The sequence below is a fragment of the Engraulis encrasicolus genome, chromosome 9 (genome assembly GCF_034702125.1).
Source record: "Engraulis encrasicolus isolate BLACKSEA-1 chromosome 9, IST_EnEncr_1.0, whole genome shotgun sequence".
In the NCBI taxonomy this organism is placed as follows: Eukaryota; Metazoa; Chordata; class Actinopteri; order Clupeiformes; family Engraulidae; genus Engraulis; species Engraulis encrasicolus.
In genome coordinates this window covers 13,233,279-13,250,016 of record NC_085865.1, presented here as the reverse complement: position 1 = coordinate 13,250,016, position 16,738 = coordinate 13,233,279, and the positions used below count along the sequence as shown (strand labels likewise).

The 16,738-nt window shown below is 45.5% G+C and overlaps 1 protein-coding gene across 2 annotated transcripts in view; it reads right to left on the bottom strand.

Annotated features, from left to right (window-relative positions):
- Nucleotides 1–203: 203 nt before the first annotated feature.
- LOC134454991 (E3 ubiquitin-protein ligase RNF152-like) overlaps nt 204–16,738 on the bottom strand; it is a 42,186-nt gene continuing 25,651 nt past the window's right edge. For both annotated transcript variants that reach the window (XM_063206064.1, XM_063206065.1), the window contains exon 2: nt 204–1,398. In XM_063206064.1, coding sequence (XP_063062134.1) covers nt 364–1,065 — 702 coding nt within the window. In that variant the 5' untranslated portion in view covers nt 1,066–1,398 and the 3' untranslated portion in view covers nt 204–363. The remainder of the gene's footprint in view (nt 1,399–16,738) is intronic.

Sequence of the window (16,738 nt, the reverse complement as noted above, 5' to 3'; positions counted from 1 at the left end):
GTGTGTGAAGTGCATGTGTCTGAGAGAGAGAGAGAAACACAGAGAGAGAGAGAGAGAGATGTGCTGTGTTGAGACAGTGTGTGTGTGTGTGTGTGTCTGTGTGTGTGTCTGTGTGAGGGGGAGAGAGAGACAGAGAGAGAGAGATGGCAAGAGAGAGACAGAGACAGAGCGAGAGAGACAGAGCGAGAGAGACAGAGCGAGAGAGACAGAGAGAGAGAGACAGAGAGAGAGAGCGAGAGAGATAGAGAGAGAGAGTGTGTTCACAAGTTCGTGAGGATACATTTTCAAGGAGTAATTATGGGTCTCCCACAAACACACAGCAGAACGTCAGCGTGTGTGTGGCAGAGTGTGTGTGTGTCTAATTCAGCCGCAGGAGATGACGGTGAAGCGTTTGGAGATGCAGGACATGTTGTGGAGCACGATGCCCAGCAGGAACAGCAGCACGCAGGCCACCAGGATGACCGTGCACACCCCCGACCACGTGGAGCCCTTCCCTCCACCCATCCCTCCCCCACCACCGCCAACACCACCACCTCCTCCCATCGCACCTCCTCTCCTCTCGCCCTCCTCCAGACCATCCAGGCCCTCCAGACTGCCCAGCCCCAGTTGCTCCTGCTCTGGGATGGCCAGCACAGCCATCCCTCCTCCGCTGCCGCCCTTCCCACTCCCACCCCCGAGGCCCGGAGCTCCGCCGGGCAGCAGCCGGCAGCCCAGCTCCCCCGGCAGCAGGGCCCGCTCCTTGGCCATGGGCAGGGGCAGCATGTAGCAGCCGTTGCTGGGCAGGCGGATGAAGACGGGCGTGTGCTCCGAGGCGTGGGGGATGGCCACCACGGCCACCAGGTCGGGGTCGTCGGGCAGCTGGGAGACAGAGGTCAGGCCGGCGGGCAGCCTGGTGATGCGGCGGCACCAGGGGCAGCGGACCTCGCGCGCTCCCGAGCGCATCTGGGTGAGGCAGACGGAGCAGCAGGTGTGGTGGCAGTCCAGCAGCTTGGGCCGCCGCCGCGGGCTGTAGTAGTTGAAGCAGATCTGGCACTCCAAGATGGAGTCCGGGGGCAACGTCTCCATTTTGTTTGCTTTGTTTGGTTTTCCCCTCCCGACAGTTGTCAACTGTTTTGGTGTCTTACTTGTCACCTATCTTCTTGACACCTTCCTTGTGTGTCTGTTAGAGAAAAAAATCTGAAAACCGCGTAGGTGTGATTTGAAATCCTCTACTAAATGATAAAAAAGAAAAATATGCTGGTATCTCTTGACACCCCAGGTGCTTGAAACATTGTCAATATTTCTTTGCCTCTATGGTAGTCAGGGTTCCAGTGACTGTATAAAATGTAGAAACGTTGGGGCTAGAATCCTCTTCTCAAGGAGAGGTCGAACAGCACTCCAGGTCAGTCAGTGGTCCATCTGTTAAAAAGAACACAAAGAGACACTAATTACATGAAATCATGGCAAATCCCCTTGAGACTTTTACATTGTCTTGACTTCAACCATTAACTAGCCTGTCTCATACCCTGCATAGCAGTATACGATGAACCAAAAGATGAACCATGCAGAATACCTGTGAAAGATTTATATTATACTTAATATACATACTATTCCATTCAATTAGCTATGAAAAGCAAACATTAACACTTCTTAATAATTTCTTTTTGTGAGGGCGTTTGGATTGCAAGTTTTCATATTGTTTGTGTTCCTCTGGGAACACCGCAGGTGGCAGAAATAATTGACTTTGTATGGAAGATCAAGCGTGATGAGCATCAAAAGCGTTTTTGTCATCCAAGGCATCAAAAGAGAAGTTGAACTTCAGATGACAATATGTAATGTGCTATTGTGGTTTGGCTGAAGCCAACAGGATTTCAATTTATTCTAAATACAAGCTTCAATTGGTTGCTACCCCTGTCTAATCTTTTGCCACATTTGGTCTCTTCAGTGCAGCGGGATTCTTCTGCTTTTTAACGCCTTTGCAGTATGCTTGTATAGTTAGGCATTCTGTTTTATCAAGTGTACAGTCACATTTCTATTGGTACACTCATTTCAGGTGCTATTAAACCACGGAGAATGCTTAATTATCTTACTGATTAATTATTTATAATTTACAGAAGATTACAGTGTAGTGTGAGGCACCTGCTCCAACCAGAAGAGTTTGTTTACATGGAAGGCGAGAGGTGTCAAATTTCACGCTGTATTTATTCTGAAGGGTGCGTGAGTGGACGCAGGTGGCGGACAGGTTTAGGCGCCACATGGTCGAGCAAACTGAAAAATATATAAATAAATAAATAAAAAACGGACAACAGCACCTGGCCTTTCACCAATGCGAGCCACAAATAGCACAATGTGCTCCTTAAGTCATCTCTTCTTCCCCCTTTGTCATCACTGCCCTCAAACACGATCTACCACAGCAGCAACTCAGTGTGTGTGTGTGTGTGTGTGTGTGTGTGTGTGTGTGTGTGTGTGTGTGTGTGTGTGTGTGTGTGTGTGTGTGTGTGTGTGTGTGTGTGTGTGTGTGTGTGTGTGTGTGTGTGTGGTGGGGGATTCTACACAATAGTCCATCTCCATGGAGGTGCTCTGGCGCAGCATGCTAATGCACCATACTATAAGCAGGCTACTTTCCCACGGGGACCCAGGTTCGAATCCTGCCTGGGTTATTTCGCAGTCCAGCCCAATCTCTCTCCCCTGTCACTCTTCACTGTTTCTTACCTCTATCGAAAATGAAGGGCCAAAAGTCCATAAAAATATCTTTAGAAAATATTCTGTGTACATGCTGGCTAAAGGAGCTTATGCTATCTGAATAAAGCAGCACTAAACGGAAGTGAATTTTTACTGGTTTGTGTCACTAGGTTCCTTTACTGGGTTGGTTTCACTATTATCAGAGTTGCCTAGCTTGTGGCAAAGTGATACAACTCGACTTAGTCCACAGGCAATACTCCCTCTCACTCACACTGGGTGACCTACTTCTCAATGAGGAAGGGAAAAAACTGGTAATTTCAGAGGGTGAAGTGAGAGACTGACAGAAACGCACAGAGAGAGAGAGAGAGAGAGAGAGAGAGAGAGAGAGAGAGAGAGAGAGAGAGAGAGAGAGGAAGGAAAGGAGAGATGTATTCCCTTGGAGAGCCGTAGAGACATCCAGGGGGTAACTTCCCAATCCCTTTCTGAGATAAGGGTTTACTTTGAAGTGACATTAATGCGCTGTGGCAAACACACACACCATCTCACTCTTTCTCTGGCTGCCTTTCTCTACTCCCTCTCTCTCTCTTATTTTCCTCTCCTTTCTCCCTCTGCCTCTCATCCTTAGGTTGCTTTCCTTCATCTTGTACTGTATGTCTCTGCGTTTTCACAGTTGCATTCGTTTTTGACTAATTCTCGCCTGCCGTGGGGACCTATCAGGCTCCTACTGAGCAGAGGATGGGATGAAAACAGCTTTTGGAGGCACTCAGCTCTGGGTTTTGGAGGAGGAAAGACTTACACCACCACCCTTTAAGCTAAACATTTTATGCTTCATTATGTATTAGTGTTTTTTCATGTAAATTCTTAATTGCAAATGTATTTTTCATATTCATTAATTGCATCATCAAGATTGAACAATAAAGCTCTGTCTAATCAGGCTAGGCACTGACACGTTATTGCTTCTTAACACACGAGAACTGAAATGTTCAGATGCCTCCAACAGAAAGCAAAAGCCCTGCCCCATATTTAATCCAAACAATTTTCTGAGCCAGTTCCTACTATGCAAATTAGACGGATAAAACAGCAATTTAGTGTGATGAGTGCATGAACAGAGGCTGGTGCATGAGCAGAGGAGACAGAACACTACCAGAGATATTCTATAGAGATATGCCAACATAATAGGTTTCTATGGGCACCTAACGCGACCAGGTTCCGGTCTGCCTAAAGGGGCATGTCATAATGCTCCTACAATGAATAGAACAGTCCTTAGGTCTGCCTAGGTCTGCCTAAGGGGGGCCATAATAGAACCAGGAAACAATGGGCCAATGGAACCTCTCTCTCTCTACTCTCTCTGACACTACTGCTCACCCTTGGTGACAAATGTCATGTAAAAAAAATACCATATAGTTTCATCCCAAAGAGAGAAATCTCTATTAATTATAATCTCCATCGATGTATCATGTGTAAGGAAAAATCCGGAACTACGCAGAAGCAGTGTGTTGTATTGTATATGAGTTGCCTCAATTTTCCACATGTCGTTTCATCCATAGGCCTATGCAGTGAGACGACACAATACATGTATGTGACTAGGGCATGAGTGTGGACTCGCCACACAACCACCACAATATTGTGACTTGAGAGAAAGAAGGATGAAGAGGATAGAGGAAGAGATCATATAAATCAGCAGAAGTTTCCCTCTAGTTCTCTTCATCACTTTCTATTTATGCTTGGCACTATGCTGAGGCTGAAAATGACTCTGTGAGCCAGCGCTCACCACCCAGCTTTTAGCAAAACCCGAAATTCTCATGAGTAGCATTTCTCTTCATAACAGCATAGCAGCGTACTCAATCATCAAAATTAAAACAGCGTGAAATAATGTCTTTATTGCACTGAGTTAAATGACTTCACTTGGAACTATGGATGGAGTCTTTCTTTACACTCAAATTATGACTGAAATGATTTGGCATACTCTATATACCAAAGGTGAATGAGTTGAAATGGATATTGTAGTTACTGCAAATATGACAGTAATATTTCTAACATTTGGATCATATGGCTTTTTCACAAGACAAAGGAGATGTTGTGAAAATAGGACAAAATATGTAGTTACTGCACTATGGCTTTGTAGGGCACTAAAGTACACCCTGCTCTCGCGGTCCTGCTTGGTATCTTGCAGCTAGGAATGCATCGATCCACATTTTTTTCACTTCCGATCCGATCCGGATATCTAAATTTGGATATCTGCCGATACCGATACTTCTCCGATCCTATACCAAAACCACATATATTCATGGGTTTCAACTTGAGGTAGGCCCAAGTAGACTATTTGGTCAGAAAAGGAAGTCAGAAGAACATGAAACCAATTAATAAGTAAAAAAGTAACAATCTCATCCTGAAAACTAATATGCAAGTGAAATTAACATTACACCTGGCTCAATGTCAGTATCAGGAAAATTCCGATACTTTGGGAAATTTCCGATCCGATCCGATCCAATCCGATGAATTATGTTGATATCTGAACCCGATACCGATACACCGATACCAATATCCCATCCCTAGTTGCAGCATGGTATTAAAAATGCAGAGTAGTCTGTGGGCTGCTCTGCAGAATGGAAAGAAAGGAGCATATTGTGAAAGCCCATTTACTAATTAGCTTTCACAAAGAGGGACCAGGCTGTGGATGTTTTGAGAAAAAAGAGAGGAGTCAAGCCCAATAAATGTAAAAGTGAATAAATACCTTTGGTGAGAAATAAGTACAAGTCTGAAACTTACAATGCTTTTACAAATACATCCTCCTGAGCTACCTCTTCCAGCCTTGTAGTGTGGCGTCAGAGACAGGTGCCCAGAGCACTTTGACTCTTAGGTAATTAATCATGACCTCAGTGCAGAATAACACACAAGTATCCTTACGCATCAGGCACACTGGTATATGTCAGTCAATATGATTAGTGATACAATGGGTAACACTGTGACATAAAGCAATCTCCTCCATGCTGTTGCCATGTGGCAACAATTCGTTTTTGTTCTATCTTGTAGGTAGTCCAACCACATGTGAAAGGGGAACATTATGCTTCATGTAGAAAAAGGGTGTTTAATCAGATGATCACAAAATGTATTGAGGACTTCCTTTCCAACTATCAGATGATCAGCATGAACATGTGATGGTTGCCACTTCCACTATGGTAGTGTTTGTCAACAGGAGCTCTAGAGCAGTGGTTCTCAACTGGAACAGTCTTGGGACCCACCATTTTCCACTCTCATTCGGTCGCGACCCAATTTTTTTAGCGTTCAAGTCAATTCAATGCAATTCTCAAAATGTAACCAAGACTCGAATGACTGGTTGCACGCTATCTATCTCACATAAACATTCAGATTGTATCTATGACGACATATGACACAGAGTTCACTAGCCTATCAAAATAAAAGTTGTAAATTGTTGCAGGAAAAGTTGGATTTTTTTTTTTTTAGAATTGCGTTTTTTTTACACCAAGGCTCCGCGACCCACTCATGACCCCTCCGCGACCCACCAGTTGAGAAACACTGCACTAGAGTCCTCTAGGGAGCATTGAGCGGTGTGACTTTTGATGAGGACAAGGGGGCGTTTGTTCAAAAAAGGTTGAGAACCACTGCACTAAGGCATAGGCTACCGTTCAGTGTTCTGTGTCAAATTTCCAAAATGGTGAGTCATAATCGCTCCCCTGTGTAGGCAACACGTGATCATGAAACTTTGTTATCTTTGAGAACAACAGCCATGATCAAGATCTATATCAGACTGCGAGAAGCGTTCAAAGTAAATATGCATCTGTCATGGTTGAGCAAGCAGCACACACTCTTGACTGTGGCAGGACTCTGCACTGTGACAAAGAAGGGAGTCAAAATAAGCTATCATGCTAACGTGTTGACAGAGTACTGTAGTTGGGAATCCAGAACTATAAAATCATCATTCACACACATGATTGAGCATCTCAGCATGGCCGTGATTGTGTGAGAGATTTAACAGCAAGGACAGACCTCTTAGGAGGTATCTGAGAAACACATTGAAGTGAGACCAACAGAGACTTAGGGAGGGAGAGAGAGAGAGAGAGAGAGAGAGAGAGAGAGAGAGAGAGAGAGAGAGAGAGATACACACACACAGAGACATGTGTTGTTCATTCTCACCTATGTCCCAAAAGCCCAATACTATTAAGTCAGACTCGAAGTGATACAATCTAATGTTTGCCTGCAGCCAGTGCATTACAGTATTTAAGGAAGGCATTGGCATGTTAAACACCACAAATTATATACTGTAGGTAGTATTTGAAAGGCTCACTGGAAAACAGCCATTGCCATTGTGACACATCATTCCACGCCGCGCACCGCACACAACGAAACTGCATTTATGCCTAAACTTGGCAAGGGGGCAGGTCAACTGGCACCCCTACGGGAACAGTATTACGGGATGTTACCATGCTTAGGGTACTTGAGTCATGGAGGAGGGAGGATGGGGAGAACAAGGGTGTTTCAAGACCCCCACCCACCTGGCGGTATTGGGAATCAACTCAGCAGTCCTTGGACTATAACCCTGATGTCCTAATGCAGGGATGTCAAACTCAAATTCATACGGGGCCAAAATCAAAATCTAGGATGAAGTCGCGAGCCAAACTCAATATAAATATATATATACTGTATATTTTTTAAAAATATATATTTTTAGGGGCTTTTATGCCTTTATTTGATAGGACAGTCTGAGATGGTGACAGGAAGTGAGTGGGACGGAGAGACAGGGTGGGATCGGGAAATGATCCCGGCCGGACTCGAACCGGCGTCCCCGTGGGCAATGCAAGCCCAAATGTGGGGGGCTTAGCGCGCTGCGCCACAGTGCCCCCCTATAAATATTTTTTTTAAATGGGCTAAAATTGTGCATGCATGCATGCACTTACTGCCAATTTCACCCCCAGATTTCAATCCACCCCACCCAGGGTGGCTTAGTCTGACATCCCTGCTCTAACGCTTACCCACGACTATACAACACATCATAAAGGAAATAAGTGTAACGGAGGCCAACTAACAGAGTGTGGCATGGAATGTTAGCAAACCTCCCTCCCGAAACCTCATACAATATTGTTAGCGTTGGGGGCTACCGCACTGGTCCTTTAGCTCAGCGGTATCGTGCTGTGACTCCCACACCCGAACCGGTGCGTTGACACTGAGTGTGTTGACACTGAGTGCGTTACAATATGCGACCTTGCCTCCTCCACTTGTGCTTGTTTCCTCGCCCCGCCTCCTGGCCCATCCTCTGTGGAGAAAACGATAAAGTTTCCCAGCTGTCAGCTGTCAGCTGTTTTTCATTCACCATCCCAATTGCAAATGAGAAAAAGACTTTACAATTGAGCTTTTGCAAGATATTGAAATATAATGCTGTTGTCAGTGACGCCATCACGACATATTACTTCCTGGTACAAGGAAACAAGCACAAGTGGTTGCTGCTGCCACAGCTAGGGATTTTCAAATGTGTACTTGTGTGCATAGTGTATGTGTATGCAGTGTGTGTAGCTAGGATGGAGGTCCATAAAAATAACTTACCTTGCAACACTGACAGTTCCCCGTCACCTCCTTATTGATTTGATGGGTGTCACTCTGTCATAACAAATGGTCATGTCTCTAGCTAAGCGTTTCTCAACAGGGACTCTACAGCCCCCCAGAGGGTGTTGGGGAGCCCTAAGGTGGCGTTGAGAAGGAGTGGAGAGGGGACAGTGGAGAGGGGGCAGTGCTTAGTTGCCACTGGGGGGCATTAGTCTGTTTTATTTTTCAATACTAAGTGGGTCATTGGTAGGCTTATGATGAGGTCAAGGGGTGCGTTGGGAGGCTAATGATAAGGACAAGGAGGCGTTGTTTTGAAATAAAGATTGAGAACCACTGCTCTAGCTGAAGACACTACCCTTGGAGAACCTCAGAGGACGACAGCCCCACCGACCCATCCCTACACACACTGCTGCTACTACAACACCATTCAGTCAGGAAGCATCCTCAAGTTGGAAACAAGGGCTTCCTTCTCCACGGGCTCTAAAAATAGGGCCGTGCCACATTTGAGTCCATGTTGGTCTGCCATTAGTGGCCTCAGCATAATGGCCGTGTCCCGAAAATTATCAAAGCAGATTTCTACCCATGGAGTACACATTTTGCATCAGTATAAAGGCTACATGCTGTGTTTAATACATTTTCTAAGCTGTGATATTTGTCAAACTCTCATCACATCATTACTGGTTTAATTAAGTGAATAACAAGATCTGCTTGCAGATTTTCATGTGAACAGCTTTGATAGAAAATATATCTCAAAGATTGAATGGAACCGTTTCACATCATCAAAAAGGTAAGCATTTTCCTTCCACAAATAAGGCTGCAGATGTACTCTAACTAAAAGGGTTTGTGCCTACCAGCTCCTCCCTTTGCAAAAATCCCCCAACAAAAATGCTTTGTTTACTTTCCAACACTAATTGCCTGCATTCTCCATCTTATCTCTCCACATTGCCTAGAGCCAGCGCTAATGTTAGCTAGAGAGCTCAATCTCTGTTTTCAAAGGCAGCCCAAGTGCTCTGAATCAAAGTTGACACGGACAGAATCGATAGGCAACGCAAGCCCTCTGATGACACAGACGTTTTGCCATCGATAGGCCTCCCCCACAGGTTATACTGCATTAATGAGAGATTATTTATTCCTCTGACAAGGCGAGTAGGAGCTGGCACGGGAGGCGTCTTATGTAATGTGTTTTTGTTAACACACACACACACAGACACACAGACACACAGACACACACACACACACACACACACACACACACACACACACACACACACACACACACACACACACACACACACACACACACACACACACACTCACTCTAGTACAGTTTCTGCTTCGGTCTTGGCCAGTCCTCATACGGTCTTTCAAGGACACCCAAGGGTTTAATTTCCCTAAAATACAACAGAATCCTCCTCAGAGCTGCTTAACTGGAAGACTTTCTAGACTCTCAAACTCAGGGCCAGAAATGGGTGTTTTCATGTGCTTGTTTGTGCAAATTGTAAAACCAATACTTTAATTTGAGGGATTAATTACTCAAATGGCTGGAGAGCTAAAACAGCCAGCCAATCACAAAACGAAAGAGAAAGAAAAAAATGAGGGAGAAAAATAACTCAAGAGATATCCAACAGGTCCAAATAACAATATAATTTTATCACAACTCTGTACATATATTGCCTCAAGTTAAAAATAAGCCAATATCTAATCAAACAGGCATTGGTCACTAATGAGAGCTGCTGGCCATACAGTCTAGTGAAGACACATGACTGTTCTTCAGCATGTAGGTTGTATGTTGGGTGTTGTCTGGAATTCCAAGGAGCATTCGGTAGAGAAGCTAGAAGGTCCATGTAGGAACATAGGACTGAGACGGGGGTGTGCTAGACACACTACAGAGATAGTTCATTGTGATTTGTGTTAGACTCATAACAGTGGAGTGGTAATTTGAGTCAATCAGCTTGGTGACAAAAATATGAGACGAGAGACAAATCCAAAACATCATATAATGATTATTCAAAGACAATTTTACTCTCACATACACAAGTAAAATACAATTAGTCTACACAAATTGTACAAATACAATTGCTATTGCACACTCATACATATACACACAAACAACCTTTAGCGAAGGGGAGTAGAGATGTACCAATGAAGACCCTGGAAGAACTAGGAATTCTCCGGCGGCATAGGACTACATCGGACCCGTCTGCCTCGCTATGCCGACGCCGAAGAATTAGGAAAAGGGGCAAACGAGGTGGCGTCGAGACACGGCTTGCAGCCAACCCAACTCGTCCAGCAATACCATCAATTCTCTTGGCAAACGTCAGATCTCTGGACAATAAGATGGATGACATACGGCTACTAAGATCAGCGAACAAAACCGTGAGGAACTGCTGCGTTACGGTGTTCACCGAATCATGGCTGAACGACGGCATACCCGATTCGGCTTTACATCTGGAACAACTAACGTGCCACCGAGCGGACAGAGCCCTTGCAGAGAAAAAACGAGGAGGAGGAATATGTGTCTACACACATGATGCTTGGTGCAATAATGCTACGGTAGTACAGAGGCACTGCTCTCCACGAGTGGAGTTCATGATTATCAAGTGCCGACCCTTCTATCTACCCAGAGAAATATCCGCTATCCTATTAGTCGCCGTCTACCTCCCACCCAGCAACAACAATGGCGTCAAAAGCGAGGCACTGAACGAGCTGCATCGGGCAATCAGTGAACAACAAGATGCACACCCAGATGCCTTCACAGTGGTACTAGGAGATTTCAACCACGGAAATCTCAAAACAGTACTTCCAAAATTTCATCAACATGTCAACTTCCCAACAAGAGAACAAAACACCCTGGACCCTCGTTTACACAAATCAGAAGAGACACGCATACAAGGCAAAGCCCATCCCCCACATTGGATCATCAGACCACACGACAATTCTGCTACTGCCAGCTTACAGACAAAAGGCAAAACTCACCAAACCAGTTCAGAAGGAGGTGAGAAAAATGGCCTGAGGGAGCCATCTCACGACTTCAGGACTGCTTTGAAACCACAGACTGGGACATTTAAAAACAACTGCCACCCACAGCAATCACATTGACATTGAGGAGTACACAGACACCGTGACCTCCTACATCACAAAATGCATCGATGATGTTACAGAAATAAAACACATCACTACCAGGGCCAACCAGAAGCCATGGTTCACAGGAGACGTTCACCGACTGCTGAGGGCCAGAGACAAAGCCTTCAGAGCAGGAGACGTAGCTGGCCTAAAGACAGCAAGGGCTAACCTGTCCCAGGGCATCAGGGAAAGCAAAAAAGGAATACTCAGGACAAAATAACAACACACTTCAAAGACAGCAGAGATGCACAGAGCCTGTGGCAGGGCATACAGGCCATCCACGGACTATAAGCCTGCACCACGACGCTGTGACTACAACACCTCTCTGCTAAAACGACCTGAACAGTTTCTTTGCCCGCTTTGAAGCACAAAATGACACTCACCCACAGACAAACTCCCCCTCCCCCCCATGATCAACCCCTTTACCCTGTCCTCTGCCAGTGTTAAGAGGACACTGGCCACCATCAACCCACGCGCAAAGCAGCTGGCCCAGACAACATACCAGGCCGAGTGTTGAAGGATTGTGCAGAAGAGTTGAAGGATGTCTTCACAGACATCTTTAACATCTCTCTGGAGCAAGCAGTCTTCCCATCACTTTTCAAAGCTGCTACCATCATACCTGTGCCGAAGAAATCATCACCATCATGCTTCAATGACTACCGTCCTGTAGCACTGACGCCCATAATCATGAAGTGCTTCGAACGGCTAGTCCTGTCACACATCAAAGCCACCCTACCCCCCACCCTAGACCCCTACCAGTTTGCATACCGAGCCAAGCCGATCCACGGAGGATGCAATTTGCTCCTGCCCTCCATCCAGCCCTCACCCACTTGGACAATAAAGACTCATATGTGAGAATGCTGTTCATTGACTTCAGTTCAGCATTCAATACCATAATACCACAACAACTCCATCAGAAAACTGGACAAAACTAGGTTTCAGCACCTCCCTCTGCAACTGGCTGCTGGACTTCCTGATGCAAAGACCACAAGCAGTACGGGTAGGGAACAACACCTCGAGCACCCTCACCCCTGAGCACGGGGGCTCCGCAAGGTTGTGTTCTCAGCCCCCTGCTGTTCACGCTGCTGACACACGACTGCACAACGACCCACAGCACTAACCATCTAGTGAAGTTTGCGGATGATACAACACTGGTGGGGCCTCATCACCAAGGGCGATGAGACTCACTACAGAGAAGAAGTAGACCTGCTGGCCAGATGGTGCAAAGACAACAACCTCCTGCTGAATGTCAACAAGACCAAGGAGATTGTTGTCAACTTCCAAAGGGTCCAAAAACAACTGCCACCACTGACCATCGACGGCGATGCTGTGGAGAGAGTGAGCAGCACCAAGTTCCTTGGAGTGCACATCAGCGACGACCTCTCTTGGACCACCAACACTACATCACTGGCGAAGAAGGCCCATCAGCGTCTCTACTTCCTGCGCAAACTAAAGAAGGCAAGTGCTACAACCCTCCATCATGACAACATTCTACAGAGGAACCATAGAGAGCGTCGTGTCCAACTGCATCACAGTGTGGGGAGGAAGCTGCACGGAGAAAAACAGGAAGACACTCCAGCGTGTTGTGAACACAGCGAAGAAGATCATTGGAGTACCACTCCCCTCCCTGCAGGACATTTTCACCACACGCCTCACCCGGAAAGCACTGATGATCATCAAAGACACAAGCCACCCTGCACACAAACTGTTCAGCCTCCTGCCCTCTGGAAAGAGGTACAGGCGCCTCCGTTCCCGTACCCCCCGGCTGGCGAGCAGCACAATGCACCAAGCGATCAAGATGCTGAACACTCAACCCACTCTCCCTCCACTGTCAGCCTCTAGCCAGCAAGGCCACTGACAACCCCCCCCCCCACTGTCAGCCTCTAGCCAGCAAGGCCACTGACAACCCCCCCCCCCCATCCCCCACCACCATATCTGCGACTGAACATTCCACCTGCACTACTATACTTGTGACTGAACTTTCAACCTGCACTAACTCAAAACATGCGCACAAACACACACACACACACCACACACACACACACACACACACACACACACACACACACACACACACACACACACACACACACCACACACACACACACACACACACACACACAAGCACACTGCACTTTCTGCACTAAACCCAAACATACACACACTGACACACACACACACACACACACACACACACACACACACACACACAGACACACGAACACACACACAAGACGCACACCGCACCTTCTACCTGCACTAAACACATACACACAACACACACACACACACACACACACACACACACACACACACACACACACACACACACACACACACACACACACACACACACACACACACACACACACACACACACACACACACACACACACACACACTGCTGCTGGTGTACTTGACAGACCTTTTTTATATTTATTTTCTTCAAAATGCTACTATTACCATGTCAGAACGCTATAAAAGATTTTTTTTAGGAAAAGCACAAAAACACAACAAATACCTCTTAATGCATGTCCTCTACAAGTCTTCTGTTGTCCAGTCTTGCACTTTAAATGTCTGTATGAGCACTGTCTATGTCCATACTGTCTTAAGTCCATGTATAAGTACTGTCTATGTCTATACTGTCTATGTCCTTACCTTAATTAGTCTATGTCTGTATGGGAAAGCAAGAAATGTAATTTCAAATTCTTTGTATGACCAGTGCATGTAAAGAAATTGACAATAAAACCTACTTGACTTGACTACTTGACTAGAGTTGCCCAGCTGGGACTCGAATCCGGACCTTCTGGGGTAGTAAACTGGGGCTCTGACCGCTACATTAAAGAACAAGGCTCGTTGGCATGACAGTCAGAACACCCACAACCATAGTGATGGTTACTCCATCACACAACCACTTCAAGCTGAACCAACTGCAGCACTGTAAGTCAGGGGTATTCAACTAAATGTCACTGAGGGGGCTGAACATGGATACGTATGTAACCGCATGCAGCACAATGTCTAAGGTGAGGTTGTGAAACAAGCACAAAACTTTCCTGACAGAACAGATATTCGGTTTTCTATTTCTTAGCCTTGTGATGGTCTATTATGAGACTATTTCAGATAAGATATCACTCTCATGTGGATAGGAGAAATATCCCTAACTTGAAGTGTTAGTGATCGCAAATTACGCATGGACACTAATAGCGCACATTTGTTTTCATTTTGTTCTGTCAGAACCTTGCCATCCAAGGGCCGCATCTGGCTCCAGGGCCGCCATTTGAATAGCCCTGCTGTAAGTAGTAAGTAAGATTAATTTGTTTTGGATGACTGAGCATAAAGGGGAAGAGGTAGGTAGGTATCCATTCCGTTAAAAAAACATGAAAGCACCTTTTAAACAAACACTGACCCTACTGCATATAAGAACAAACTTGAGTTTTGTAGATGAAACTTCAGAATTTCACAAAAGCGAATTCCAATGTAGGCAAGCCAGTAGCAACATTGAGTGTCACACTTCAGCATTATTGGAGAGGGAAACAGGCAACATGTATAGCCTATCATTAACAACACAGACACGCAGGCTTTCTGAGCAGCCAAGCTTCATACTATATACGTATCTATTCCAACTTCCATCAAGACACTTGCTCATAGTGTGCACTGGCTGCACATTGTTCTTTCTGCTCAAAAGCCAAAGATACCGGCTCGCACAAATGAGCGTCTGACTATCGATCTGCAGTTCACCTACAGCTCTACTGATTAGTGGTCTGTTGTTGCGCCTCTCTGTATCGCAGTAAACCCATTCAAGGGGAGCTTTGCCTTCAGGGGGCTTTTCACACTAGGGAGCAGTACCTGCTTGTTGTGTTGTTTCATTCTTTTTTTTTTTTAGCGAGAAACAGACGAGTGAGGGAGGCATGCAGGTTAGGGGTGGTACGGTTCACAAAATTCACGGTTCGGTTCATATCACGGTGTCAAGGTCACGGTTTTCAGTTCTCTACGGTTCTTTTTTTTTAGTTCATGATAAATGGTGTACTGGCTAATAGAATCGGACTTATCACTAAAGATCCTACATATGGTTTGTATAGGCTTATAATGTGAAAATGGTGTGATTTTAATTGTGTCATCCTCTGATTTGGTCTTATACGCTAATGTTTTAATCAGAGAGACTGGATAAGATACTCCTAGAATCTCTGTTTTACATATTTTTCTGGGCAGTACATGAATTGCGGTTTGCGACGGATTGCACGGTTCGGTTCGGTATGTGTGTGAATTGTACGGTTTCGGTTTTCGGTGCGGTTTGTGCCATCCCTAATGCAGGTGTGTTGAGCGAGCAGCACCAGTTCAGGTCTCTGTTTCTTGTCTCTGTTTTCCTGGCAAATGAATGGAGCACTAGCTCACGGGGCAGCCAGCCGCGGAGCATGAATCCCCAGCACACTTGCCTTCCTGCCACGGGGAAGAAACAAATGTTCAACCTCTGAGAGAGCAAGACGTATGATCTTCTGGAACCAACCAATCAATGTAATCATCATTTCCACATACTAACAGAACAGGTGCACCGTTTGTTCAAAGGCTTTTTTTTCTTCAGAAAAAGTTGAGGTGAATTTGTCGACTAGTTAGAGCTTTGTCTTATGCAGGATTGTTCTGAAGTCACAATTCTTTTCCAGCAATGTTATAAATACATCATACACCACAGGATTAAAATTCCGCCATACCATCAATATACTACATACATCATTGCATGGCGTTTAAAAAGTATTAACAAGAGATGTGATTAATTTTTATAGTTATAGATGGGGAACTGATTCATTTTCGCATACAGTAGGATGGGAGAATGAAATATAAGCACTTCCCTTCTGAACAGTCCGTCATCGTCCATTTTCTTTTACCGACATGTTCCAGTCCACTAAAGGAAGCGGTCACTTTCACAGGAGCTCCACGGGCTGCTAATCCCCTGTACACTTGTAACGCTTTACCGTATACGCCATATGGTTTGGCTGGGAGGCATGTTTGATTTCCCAATTTTGGTGACATTGACGACTTTGAATAGCTATTTTCTGCCATGATGTCTGAACACAGGGACATGTTATGACTTTTATTTGACCGTTTTTTTTCAGCAGTAAAATAAATAACTAGAACAATTTGTCCTTCCCTCCCTCTCTCCCTCCCTTCCTTCCCCAGTCCACCAGCTCCCACTGATGTGCTTTCCCTGCAGGACAACACGGGTCACCTTCCTCACAATGCCTCCTGGCTCAGCCCCATTACACCCTTTTCAAACACCTACACTACACCAGACACCCTAGTATTTACTCAGGTCACATCAGTTTATATGTACACAGCACATATATTGCAGGGTTAGACATAGAGAATGCAATTATAGTTTTTTTTTTTTCAAAATGTATGC